The sequence below is a fragment of the Crinia signifera genome, chromosome 3 (genome assembly GCF_055691185.1).
Source record: "Crinia signifera chromosome 3, ASM5569118v1, whole genome shotgun sequence".
Taxonomy (NCBI): domain Eukaryota; kingdom Metazoa; phylum Chordata; class Amphibia; order Anura; family Myobatrachidae; genus Crinia; species Crinia signifera.
In genome coordinates, this window is record NC_139219.1 from 51,303,172 (window position 1) to 51,316,036 (window position 12,865).

At 43.3% G+C, this 12,865-nt stretch overlaps 1 protein-coding gene across 3 annotated transcripts in view; it reads left to right on the forward strand.

The window, feature by feature from the left end:
- The window catches only part of WDPCP (WD repeat containing planar cell polarity effector), a 315,876-nt gene that overhangs the window by 104,588 nt on the left and 198,423 nt on the right, over nt 1-12,865 (forward strand). For all 3 annotated transcript variants that reach the window (XM_083175790.1, XM_083175792.1, XM_083175791.1), the window contains exon 9: nt 1,234-1,425. In XM_083175790.1, coding sequence (XP_083031916.1) covers nt 1,234-1,425 — 192 coding nt within the window. The remainder of the gene's footprint in view (nt 1-1,233; nt 1,426-12,865) is intronic.

A 12,865-nucleotide genomic window follows, 5' to 3' on the forward strand; every position in this document is an offset into this window, starting at 1 on the left:
ATACATCATTGAAATATTAAAATATTCCGAAATACGGAATAATCCGTTATCCAAAATTCTCCTGGTCCCGAGCATTTTGGATACGGGATACTCAACCTGTACCTGCAAACACAGTAGGGGCAGCAATAATGATGTAATGGTTAGCATTACTGCTCATAGCGCTGAGGTCATGGGTTGATTCCCATCATGGCTCTAACTGTGTGGAGTTTGTATATTCTCCCTGTGCTTGCGTGGGTTTCCGTCAAGTACTCCTTTGGCTCCAGTTATGGACATGTAAAAGCATCTCGGTGTTAAATGGCTAGATGTACATAACAATTTGTTTTGCAATTAAAATTGAATCTCCACTAAAATGTGTTGGCTCAATTCTCCTCCTTCATTATGTCTGCAATAACAAAAGGGCTCATAGGTCAGTGGCTGGCGAGTAGCTGCTGCATAAATGGACTGGTTCCGTCCTTAATATGTAGCGCTCAAGTCACTAGCGGGCAGTTCCCCTCTGGAGGTAGCACTCCTAGGAAACCCTGCATGGAAATGTTTCAGCATATGCCATGATGTTTCCCTGATGAAAGCATAGCCAATGCATAAACATTATTAAGGAATTAGACTAGGATAGGTGTTCTCAAACTATTTTGCTTGGGGACCCCGTCAGACAATAAAAATGATTACAGGACCCCAGCAAGTTACCACAGAATGGCCGCCACATGTGTGGTCAGTGAAGTGAAGTGACCTCTATTGTAATAGGGAGGCAGTGGGTAATGAGGGGGTGTAAAAGGGGGAAAGGGGGATGGAAGAGGGAAGCAGAGGGTGTTTACTCAATGAGGTATCCCCTGACCCCCCTCCACAGACAAATTAATCTGATGGTCATCAACATGGAGTCGTGACCCCATGCTGAGGGGGCCGGCACCCACTTTGTGGTCAGGATCCACAGTTTAAGAACCGCTGGACTAGGACATACAAGTGGACATTACTACATCTCTTATATACAGTGGGAGTTGTGATCAGTGGTGGGTCCTACTTACAGTGGGCAGGGAGGCTGCTCGGTCTCGGCACCTACGCAATGGATCCAGCATGTGTTACTGCATATGTAATAAAAAAAAAATCACATACTGGGGAAATAAAAGGACAGATGAATGAAGCAGGGAAAAGGAAAAAAGTGGAGATTTGAGCCACTGGAGATGTTGCTTATAGTATCCAATTAGCTTTGAAGTAACAAGCATTTTTTTGTTGTCTTCACAGATTACTTATATAGAGATACCAGGACCCAAGGTTCGGCAACTAAACCGCTGTCTTGCCATAAATTGTGTACAGGACCTTGCAATTTGCTGGTGGCCAGTACCAGCTGATGATGTCTGGCCTTGGACCCCAATTTCAAGTGAGAAGGACAGAGCCAACATTGTCCTTTTAAGCTGTGCTAAGAACAAACTAGAGGTGAGACAATTGTGCAATCAAACGTTATGTATGTAATTGGCGATGTCACTTGCACCACATCCATGTATTCCTGCAGAATTTCTTTGTGTTACTATGGTGTCTATTTACTAAGCCTTAGGGAGAGATTAAGTGGAGAGAGAGATTAAGTACCAGCCAATCAGCTCTTAGCTGTTGTGTTGTTGTGTTTGAAAAATTATAGGAGCTGGTTGGTTGGTATTTTTTCCATCCACTTTAATTCTTTCCAAGGCTTAGTAAATAGACCTCTATATAGATGGAATTCTGTTACTTATGATAAGCCGCACAAAGCCTCTGTAAAGGACCATCAAAGGCTCCCGGTAATTAATATCTTTACTTGTTTTCCCTCATGCCCCATAGAGGTAAATAAAAATTGTTTACCTCATTAAAAGGTGATGTCCGGCGGAATTTCGTTAACCGTCTATGGCCAGTATTCAATGAGAAAAATTTGCCTTGTTTTATGGCGAGTTTGTGCTATTTTCGCGTTGGAAGGAGCATTTTGCTCTCCAAAAGTGAACCACCCTATTCAATGTGATATTTTCGCCGTATTTTTAAGTGATTTTCGCCGTGTCTCTCCGTGTAGCAATTCTCCATCTTTTCATGGAGAACTGGAATGTGAACTTTTAAACTAAAAGGTTTTTTTTTTTTTTATTTAATTTTGGTGTCAAAAAATCAGGATTTTTTTTGTGAAGGGGCATGTTATTTTTATTCATGTGCTTATAGCCCATGAATATATATTTAATAAAAAATTTTTTTTTTTTTTATTATTATTGTTAGTTTTTTTTTTACACAGAGCAGCCAGCAGGGGGCCGGAGCTCTCGAGCCGCTCATTAGATATTCATATATTCACTGCATCCGATCATTACATATGCACGATCGGGTGCAGTGAATACTGGGTCCCCCGCTGGCTATAGGGGGGGGACAGCTTGTGCTGCCTGGGTCCCGGGGAGCCCACCTCCCCTCCACATATGTTCTGGGGCAGCCAGGGAGACTTTAATCTCCCTGGCTGCCACCGTCCCCCGGCTCCCTGCCAGCTCCCTGACGCAGACGCTCGTCCGCTGCAGGGGTTAAGACTCGCCGCGAGTGGCGGCGAGTCTTAACCACATTGAATAGTGGGAGCAGGAGTGGCAGCGAGCCCTCCGGAACAGGGCGAGTGCATGGCGAGAGAAAAAATCTTTTGCCATGCACGGAGAATTATTGTCGTTGAATACTGCCCTATGTGTTTTAAAATACATTTCATTGTTGCTCACTTACATTCTATTGATTTCTTTACTGTCCTTCTTTACCTGGATATCTCTAGGCCAGTGGTTCCCAAGCTCTCTGTCCTCAAGGGCCCCTAACAGTTCACGTTCGTCTGGTCACCGCGCAGGAGCACTGTGTATCACCAACTGTCACTGTTTAAAATCCACAAGCGATCTGAAAAACATGAACTGTTACGGGTCCCTGAGGACTGAGGGGCAGATTTATTATGCTCGGTGAAGTGATAATGTGGATGGTACTTTATCACTGGCCAATCAGCTCCTAACTGTGAAGTTGCAGGCTTGGTTTGAAAAATGACAGGTAGGAGCTGATTGGCCGGTGATAAAAACCAGACACTTTATCACTTCACCGAGCTTAATAAATCTACCCCTGAGTTTGAGAACCTCTGCTCTAGACAAAATACAAGGAGAACTGCAAAGCCCCAATCCCCCCCACCTGTACCCGCAACCCCTCACACAAACACACCAATTATATATTGTGGTTGTAATCATCTACTGATATAATGCATTATCACCCATTGCCTTGCTACATACTTAGAGCTGTGCCACCCCGCCACTTACACTTTGTGAGAATTTTGCAGGATTGACCACTACTAGTCATCACTGAAGACTCCATACTGGTGCTGCTTTGCCACCAAATGCTTTACTAACCATGGGTAGTCAACAATACAACTAAGCGGCTCATTGCCCCACTGGGTCCGTCAGTTTATTACCCTGGCTAATACCTCCTGGCTGCTTTCTTTAGTTCAGCTGGTTGCAGAGCATTGAGGGTAGAACATAGAGCTTAATTTAGAACATATATAATGTAATAGTAGCATAAGCAAAGAAGGGGTTCCGTTGTGAGTGATCGGACATTGAAACATAGAGCGACAGGGTAGAGAGGAGGGTGGGTGATGGGCGGAAGTGTAGAGAAGAAGGGGGAAAGCCTGTCTGGTTGCAGAAGCTGTCCCCTGACCCCGACGAGGAGGGGATCGGCTCCCCTGCCCTCTACTGTGGCTGGATGTCTTTCACATTTATTATGGGCTCACAGTCACTGGCAAGGCAACACCTATAATGAGTGATTCAAAGTCTTTATAAATTCGTTACAAACAGCATTGAACATAAACTAGGGGTAAGGATAAACTCCATTCCAGGCCTTGCTATTTGAATTAAGCTCCACTCTGAACGTATACAAAGGTCTAGATTTTTGTATCAGCAGGTCTATTTCAAACGGGAATGTTCTGTCATACCATATCTGGATGACTGGCTGCTGAAAGCAGGTCAGAATCAGAGCTCTTGTGCCACCTTGAGAAAGTCATAAGTAGTTTAAGAGGCTTATTTTGAGACATTGGTTGTATTACAAATGAGAAATCTCAGCTGTCATCTTGTCGAAGGATTACGTTTTTTTGGAATAACGTTCGATGCCACTATCAGCAAGGTGTTCTTGCTAGTCAAAAGACGGTAAAGATTTGTTAATGAAGCAAGAACATTTTGGAAAGAAGCGACCATGCTCTTGAGAAAGCGTAATCCAGGTATTCGATCTAATGACAGCAGCAATGGCACCTGGGCCAAGTTACAAATGCAACTTTTGAATTATTGCTACATGAATCCAGATTATCATTATAATACCATCTGACTGTCACTTTATACCTTTAAATTCCATAATCTGTTTATGAACAGTGAAATTCTGTAGATAGATAATGGGTACTGAGAATTTAAAGAGACATCAATGCCCAAGTCTTTGGAATATAAATGATCGCTCACCCGTAGTTTTAAGGGTGCAGTTTCTCCTACAACTCAGTCATGCCTTGACAGAACAAAGAGCTCAAATGCTGGTGGTAGTTGGCGTATTCACATAACATATATTCCTTTCTGCCACTTGCAGTGCTACTGCTCATTCAGAAAATGTGATTCATGAAAGCCTCCTTTTGGCCTGGGGAGTGTCACGACTCAGGGTTTGAGACATACTTATCTCCATTCCAGGTGCTTGGCCAGGCTTGCTCAGAGACTATCATCCAGGTCAGCGTTGCGGTGTCCTGGTGTCTGGCAGGCACCGGGTGCGCACGGTCAGCCGCAGGCCCAGTGCTGCTCACAAACTCCCAGCACTGGGCCTTCTCTCTGTTACAGGCCTTAGGCCTTTCCACATGCACACCAAACATCGTTTGTGTCTCCAACATGGGAGCGGCCATATTGGTTTGTTTCATAGAAGTTCACCAGCCAATTCAGGAATGATTATTCTGACATCATCCTGCAACAGCCAATAAGCTACAGGCTCCACCTATATAAACACTGAGCCTGGAGCCAGAAGTCAGTCAGTACAATGATGTCCTATGAGTAGCAGCTCTCCAAGCTCTCTAGTACTTCTGCTAATTCAGCACCTGCAGCATTCCACTCTGCCTGCAACCTGACTCCATCTAGTGTCCAGTCTGGTACATTGCATCCACTATCAGAATACCTTGTTTTCTGATTGCCCTCTGCACCTGCTAGTCTATATAGCTGCTATTAGTATCTACATTGCTTCATCCTAGCTACAGCTGTCAAGTCACCAGTCAGAGAGACAAACATCAATATCTGCACTAAATACAGATACCTGCCATTGCCATTATCATCATCCATGAAGCTCTCCTGTGATGGCCATAGTGATGCCCAGTGCGCGCTTACCTGCAATGACCTTACTCAGCAGTCCTCATCATTGTTCTATTCAAACTGAGCCTATCCATAATTACCAGTTACTCCCTGGCTCATCTAGTCTTCCAGGGATTCCATCTTCCCCTGTGAGGGGTTCCTCCACAGACTTTCAGTACTCTCTATGCAGTTTAAGTTTATTAAAGAACCCAGGTTCTGTTACACTCCAGCTCCAGTCCAGTGTCACCCCTCAGACGTGACAGGGAGTTTGCTTCATGGATGTTTTGAGCATTTCTCCAAGAGCCTTTGAGGTTGTCTCAGACACCCAAATCTGTTACATGAGTTAAATACGTCATAAAGACAACATTTTACTAGCCCATAGCATCTGAGATTCTCTTGGGAGATCTTGAGGTTTAGGGGGGCATTCATTTCCAGCCACTATTTCTGCTGGCGGCAAGAGCATTGGCGGCCCTTGCCTATTCAATGCTGCTGTTTTCGACAGCATTGAAGGCAGTTTCTGACAAACAGATCCGACTTTAAAATTAGTTGAATCTGTTTTGCCGGAAACTGCCGCGGATTGTCGAGTTCACGTCCGTTTATTGGCAATCCGCATCCATTTTGCCAATCCTCTGACTTTCCGACACTCGAGAGTCATAAAAAATAGAACTGTGTACATGTGCAATAAAATAACAATGACTGCACTACAGTGAAGGGATGCAGCCTCACCAGGCCACTAGATATACAGATACAGTAAATAAGTCCATTCACTAATAAGGTGCCAATGATATAAAATATTCACATAAAAGATGAATAATCTTTCATCAATTAACTGATGAAAACTGTCCAGAAAAACCAAAAAGATTTTAGCCAGTTGATGTAGCTCCAGACAAGAGTATACCGTGGACCATTTCAGTTTCTCATTTGGCAAGTACTGGAAAAGGAAGCACCGTTCTTACTTTTCCTTTGCCAATGGCATAGAGGGCCTTATTCTAGTTCTCTGACAAAATCCTTCTTAGATGGACAAAACCATGTGCACTGCAGGTGGGGCAGATGTTACTTGTGCAGAGAGAATTAGAGATTTGGCTGGGGTTTTACTTCGGTACTGCTTTCCTAGCACGGCGCCCGTCTCATTGATTGTATGCCTTAAGTTTAAGGTACTTAAGGCATACAATCAACGAGATGGACCAGATTTTTTAATCTCATGGATCTTATGCATACATAAGATGCATAAGATCCATGAGATGCATGAGATAAAAGAATCGTGAGCCCCCAATAACCATTGTTAACGCCACCAGCACTATCAACGCCAACCCGAAGTGTGGCTAGCGGCGGCGGTACGAGTCCTCCGAACTTTTCATACCCCCACTATCCACGTGGGTGTAGAGTTGATTTTATATAGTGTGGCGAGCGCAGCGAGCCACCGAGCCCGAACCGTGGCGAGCGAAACGAGCCCCGCGAGGGGACACGGACTACTTTACATGTATTCCGCGTCCCCTCGCGGGGCTCGCTGCGCTCGCCACGCTTCAGGCTTGGTGGCGCGCTGCGCTCGCCACACTATATAAAATCAACTTCACGCCGACGTGGATAGTGGGGGTATGAAAGGTCGAAGGACGCGTTCCAATGTAAAAATCTCGTCGATCGCGTCGATTGCATCATCTCATGCATCTTATGCCGCACAAACACATAAGATGCATGAGATGCTTGAGATATCAGCCCCACACATACAATCTAGATTGTGGGCGCCGTGCTAGGAAAGCAGTACCTTTACTTCAAAGTGAGATCTATATTGCAGTGTAAAAATAAAGCAGTCAGTATTTTCACTGCACAGAAACAAAATAACTCACCCAAATCTAATTCTCTCTGCACATTTTACATCTGACCCCCTGCAGTGCACATGGTTTTGTCCATCTGAGAAGGATTTTGTCTGAAAGAATGAACTAGAATAAGGCCCAGAGTGAAAATGCAAGAATTTATGCAGGCTTGCAAGAGTATATTCTGGACCTGGTGAATTTCTGGGCAGTCTCTGAGTAGTAATAGTACAGTAGAGGTAGTACAAATAGTAGTAGTAATAATAATAATAAATATATATAAATAATAATAGTAGTAGTAGTACTATATATAATAGTAGTAGTAATAATAATAATAATAATAATAATAATAAATAAATATAGCACTTTTTTCCAAAAGGACTCAATGCCCTTTACATTTGAGGGTAAAAGCATATGATATATTAGCTTCTTGGGTGCACAACAAGAGTTACAAAAGAGGAATATACAATATACACAACTCCGTAATAGTGGTAACAGTAAACAGAACAACAGACACAAAGCCATCAGAAGTTCCACTTATCCTATCAATAACCATTGAGGCACTTTATGGTTCAAGCAGCTGGATAAGAAAAAATATTACTAAATATTACTATGAGCGACCCGGCATTTGCGAGGTGAAGCTCCACTCAGCGACCCGGATGGTTGACCTCACCCCTGGGTGGGGTGGAGCGGCGAACCATCATCGGGGAGGCAGGGGAGGAGGCAGCGCTTAGTCAAACCATTCTTTTAATCCGTCTCAGAATGCCGATTTGCTGGACCCGGGTTTTTCCAAATTACACTTTAACACCACACAGAGACCTGGGTCGACCCAGCAATAACCCCGGGTTGGACCTGGGTTATTTGTACTGTTTCACACATGCACCTACCTTTTGGAAATTAATATCCATACAACATATAATTAATGTTATTCAGTCATTTGTACTATTTAGAACATTATTATAGTTTAAGAGAGTGTTACTATGAAAGGACAATAATAATGGGAGGGAGACCAGGATGCAGAAATGAATCATTGTCCACATTGTCATCTGAAGTTCCACATTAATCACAATGGGGTATATTCAATGCTCTTTGGCGATCTATGATCTATGAGCAGTGCCAATAGCTCGTCACAGCTCGCGGGTCAGTATTCAAGGTGGAAACAGCTAGTACGACCATCAAAATGGAGAGGCTCACGGCTAAATTCAATGGGCTCGCTACATTAGCATCCAACCTCGTTGTTCAGGGGAATCTTCACTGTCCTCTGATGCCAAGGAGTCCCCCGGAATGTTTAGTAGGGCGAGCAGCCAGTGCTGGGGTTAAACGGGGAGGATGGCTTGTTCTCAGCGATCCTATTCAAAATAAAGCCACCCTCAACGCAGACACTGCCTCGCCGGCGGCATTGAATACCGCCCAATGCCTATGTTGTTGATAGGAAAATACTGTTTAATTGTTATTTAAGGATATTATGATCCTTAAAAATGTTTAGGTAAATTAGGGAGCAAGTTATAAAAAATATAAATGTCACAAAGGAATTATGAAAAAATATAGGGAATTATATAGTGTGGAGTTCATTTTGGATTCTTTTTTATTTATTTATTACATTGTTTTTACTGTTTTATTGCCTCGATTTCCAGAATTAATAAACAGAACCAAGGATTCCATTTTAAATAAGGTATTGCATTCTAGCGCAGTGCCATGAAAGGTGCAATTAAGTCTTTGACAAAATATGATTTAAGACGTGCTTCTCTTTATAAAAACATTGGCTTGCAGCCATTAAATTCATAAATAATGGCGCTTTGGACTCCTGTATGATTTATTTTCTTTACACCTTTCATTGGAACAACACTCCCTAATGTCTTAATACATGAAAAAGACAAATATGCATGGTGCCATTGTACTGTTGAAAAGCACAGTGTAATTCTTTGGAACGTGAGCCTTATCCTGTGGCAGAATCCCAAGGTAGAGGTAATTAAAATAAAATGATTAAATCACTTTTTCCCAAATTGAGTCCTTTGTGATTTCTGACATCTCAGCTGGCCACTGTTGAACATTTCTAATCTAAATCCACTTCTCCCAATTTACGATTTAGAACATTTGTTTCATATTAATTGCAATTAAAATAACAGTTTGCAGAATTTGGTACAACCCTTAAAGCAACTTCTTTAACACTTTACGTGGCATTTGTTAATTGAACTGCAATGATCATTTACAGCAAGAACTAAAATGTTGTAGTATAGTCTCATGTGTGAGTAATTACCATTCATACAGTATATTGAGATAAACTAATACAGGTTGAGTATCCCGTATCCAAAATGCTCGGGACCAGGAGAATTTTGGATAACGGATTATTCCGTATTTCGGAATATTTTAATATTTCAATGATGTATTTTGAAGTATCTTGCATTTATGCTGTATAAACACATAATATACACACAAATATATTTTATTACCACATAAAATACACACAAACATATTTTAATTGTTCAAAAAACAAGGTTTCAAAACGTGAAACAAAATGTGTGTACTATCTCAGCACTGAATTTGAATGCCAAGCAATCATTGTCTTGCACATATATAGTGCCAGTTACATATCATGTCCCCAGTGATGCTGTTACAAATGTCTCCAGTGAGTTTTTAGCAAAAAAAAAATTTTTTTTCACTTTCTGGAATGTCCGTATTTCGGAATAATTCGGATAACGGATATTCGGATACGGGATACTCGACCTGTAATACATTTTTGCTATTAGAACATGACATTTGCTTTTATAATATGACATTCTATTATTTATAATTAACAAAGTTGTAATTCAATTAACTTTTTCTTACACTGACTGATGTGCTGCAGTAAGTCATCTGTAACTGTGTACGTTTGTTTCAATCCATCATGAAGCTTGGTACACACTCGTCGGTATATTGCTGATCAGTCGTCCAGTGTATGCCTGTGAATGATGTCTTTCACAGACGTATCGCCTCTGTGTTGTAGCAGTGCTGATACCCAATATATACATGTATTGGCACATCGTGGGGTGTGTGCGGGTGATCCGCTGACCACCCATACACCCACTACACAAGCCGGTGGTGATTGACAGCGCAACTGGGTGGGCCCATGTAAATATGCACCCAGTTGTGACATCAGTCACCACTGATCGGGCAGCGTGGATGGAGAACACGCTGCTCGATCCGTCTAGAGCACCAGTGGCCAACCCACGACTCTTTCTTTGTTGTGATGGGGCTCTAGCACTGACAGTCTGACTCCTCTGACAGGCGCGTAGCTGTTCAGAGGAGGCTTCCCTATCTGCTATGCTCCATGCGCAGTTTGATATTATTACATCGCATGGCTCAAGGCGGAGCTCAAGGCATCCACATGGAGGATTCAGTCGTGGATTCAGTCTCAAGGTGGTAGCAGCGGCAGGTTGTATTATGTGAATCTGGCTTTTTCATATATAGTGGGAGTAATTCCAGCCATGATCGCAGCTGGGTGATTTAGCAGCACCCTGTGATCATACAGCCGCTGCCCAGACAAAGTGAAATCCCGCCCTGTGCAAGCCTGTCAATGGCTTGCGCAAGTCACGCCGACTGGCGTCTGTCTGCAAATCCATTCGCAACTTACTCACCATCAAATGATTTTACCGGTGTGTGCAGTCTGTGCGTAACCCAGAACCTACTATGACTATGTGATCAGGCTAATAAAGGCCAGAGCTGATATCACAGACCCTTCCTGAAAGCTCTTGGAAATGCCTGCACTTTTCCTGACACTCACAGAAAACGGTCGGGTGACACCCACAAATACCAGATTCCTGTCAGTCAACTTGCGAATTGCCAACGATCAGAAAAGATGCTGTATTGTTCTGCTGAATGGCCTTGTGTGCTAGGATCCATATGCAGGTGCAGGCAATCGATAATCATCCCCCATGTGTGCATATTGGCACAGCAGCGATCAGGTCTGAGTAACACACTTTGGACCTTATTCTGGTTGACTCACAAGGCTGCGAATTTTTCAGCCTTACAAATCCTCTGCACGGCTTATAAGTCCACCCCACCCCCCTCGCCCACCGCGATCCCCTGCACTGCTGCGAATGGCTGATTTGGATAATCATTCATTCACAGCATTGGGTGTGGGGGAGAAATCAATGGATGGTCGCTGTGCCCGCTCACACCAATCGTCTCACCAAGTGTCTGCGCATAACGCTAAAAATCGTTCCCCTGGCGAATGTGCGGGGGCCGATTCAATCAAAATAACCCCATTTATGTGGTTCTAGATTTCATGTGTAGTTTAAGTGGCCCTTGCTCTTTCAGTGTATTTTCTGTTGATCTAGCTTGCTTCAGTGTATTTATGTGATGGCGCTTTCACAAAAATGGGGCACAGCCTTGTATCAGCGAGGCCATGGCCACGCATAATATCGGTTCTTAAGCTTGACTGCAGATATTTTTAGGTTCTTTGACTCATATTGGTTGGCCACCCCTGATCTACAGCTATATCTGCAGATCGATAGCAAGTAAAAAAAAAAGGTACTTATTTCCTAGCACGGCGCCCATCGCATAAGATTGTATGCCTTAATTAAGGCATACAATCTATACAATTTAAAAGATTTTTAATTGTATGTACAATATCGCATCTTATGGATCTCATCTTATGGATCTCATGGATCTTATGCATCCATAAGATGCATAAGATCCATGAGATCCATAAGATGCCATAACATAAAAATCGTAATAAAACCCCCAATAACCATTGTTAACGCCACCGGCACTATCAACACCAACGTGAGGGGCAGCGGGAGGCGTCCTCCGACCTTTTCATACCCCCACTATCCATGTCGGCATGGAGTTGATATTATATAGTGTGGCGAGCGCAGCGATCGGACGCAGACTATTTCACATGTATTCCGCGTCCCCTCGCGCGGCTCGCTGCGCTCGCCACGCTTCGGGCTCGGTGGCTCGCTGCGCTCGCCACACTATATAAAATCAACTCCACGCCGACGGGGATAGTGGGGGTATGAAAAGGTCGGAGGACGCGTACCGCCGCCCCTCGCGGGCTCACTGCGCTCGTCACGCTTTGGATTGGCGTCAATAGTGGGGTGGCGTTAACAATGGGGGGGGGGGGCATTTCACCCATGAGGGGGGGTTAGCAATTAAAATTGGGGTTTTGGGGGCAATTTCACATTGATTCCAATGTAAAAATCTCGTAGATTGCGTCGATTGCATCACATGCATCTTATGCCGCACAAACACATAAGATGCATGCAATGTAAAAATCTCGTCGATCGCATTGCATGCATCTTATGCCGCACAAACACATAAGATGCATGCAATGCTTGCGATATCGGCCCGACACATACAATCTAGATCGTGGGCGCCGTGCTAGGAAATAAGTACCAAAAAAAATAAAGCTTGCGGATTTCAGCTCAAATTTAATTGGGGGTACATAACAATTGTATCGTTTTTGGGTAATTTTTAGCTTCAAATCCCCCCCCCCCCCCACCAAAAAAAAAGATTACTCCCACCTTCAAGCTCTAAAACACTCCTCTCATAAAGCACGCCACTATACTGATCCCATACCAAGTACCCCAATTTCCATCATTGTGCATTTTTTACTTGCAAAAATGATGTCTTTATTGGCCAATTAAAAATAATTAACTTCTAAGTGCTTAATTAGTCATTCTGGGTGGTGTCATGGGGGTTCTGAAACAAATCCAGACATTATTACGTTAGAATTATGGATTTTCCCCAAGCTTATCTTCTGCTCAGAGGAGG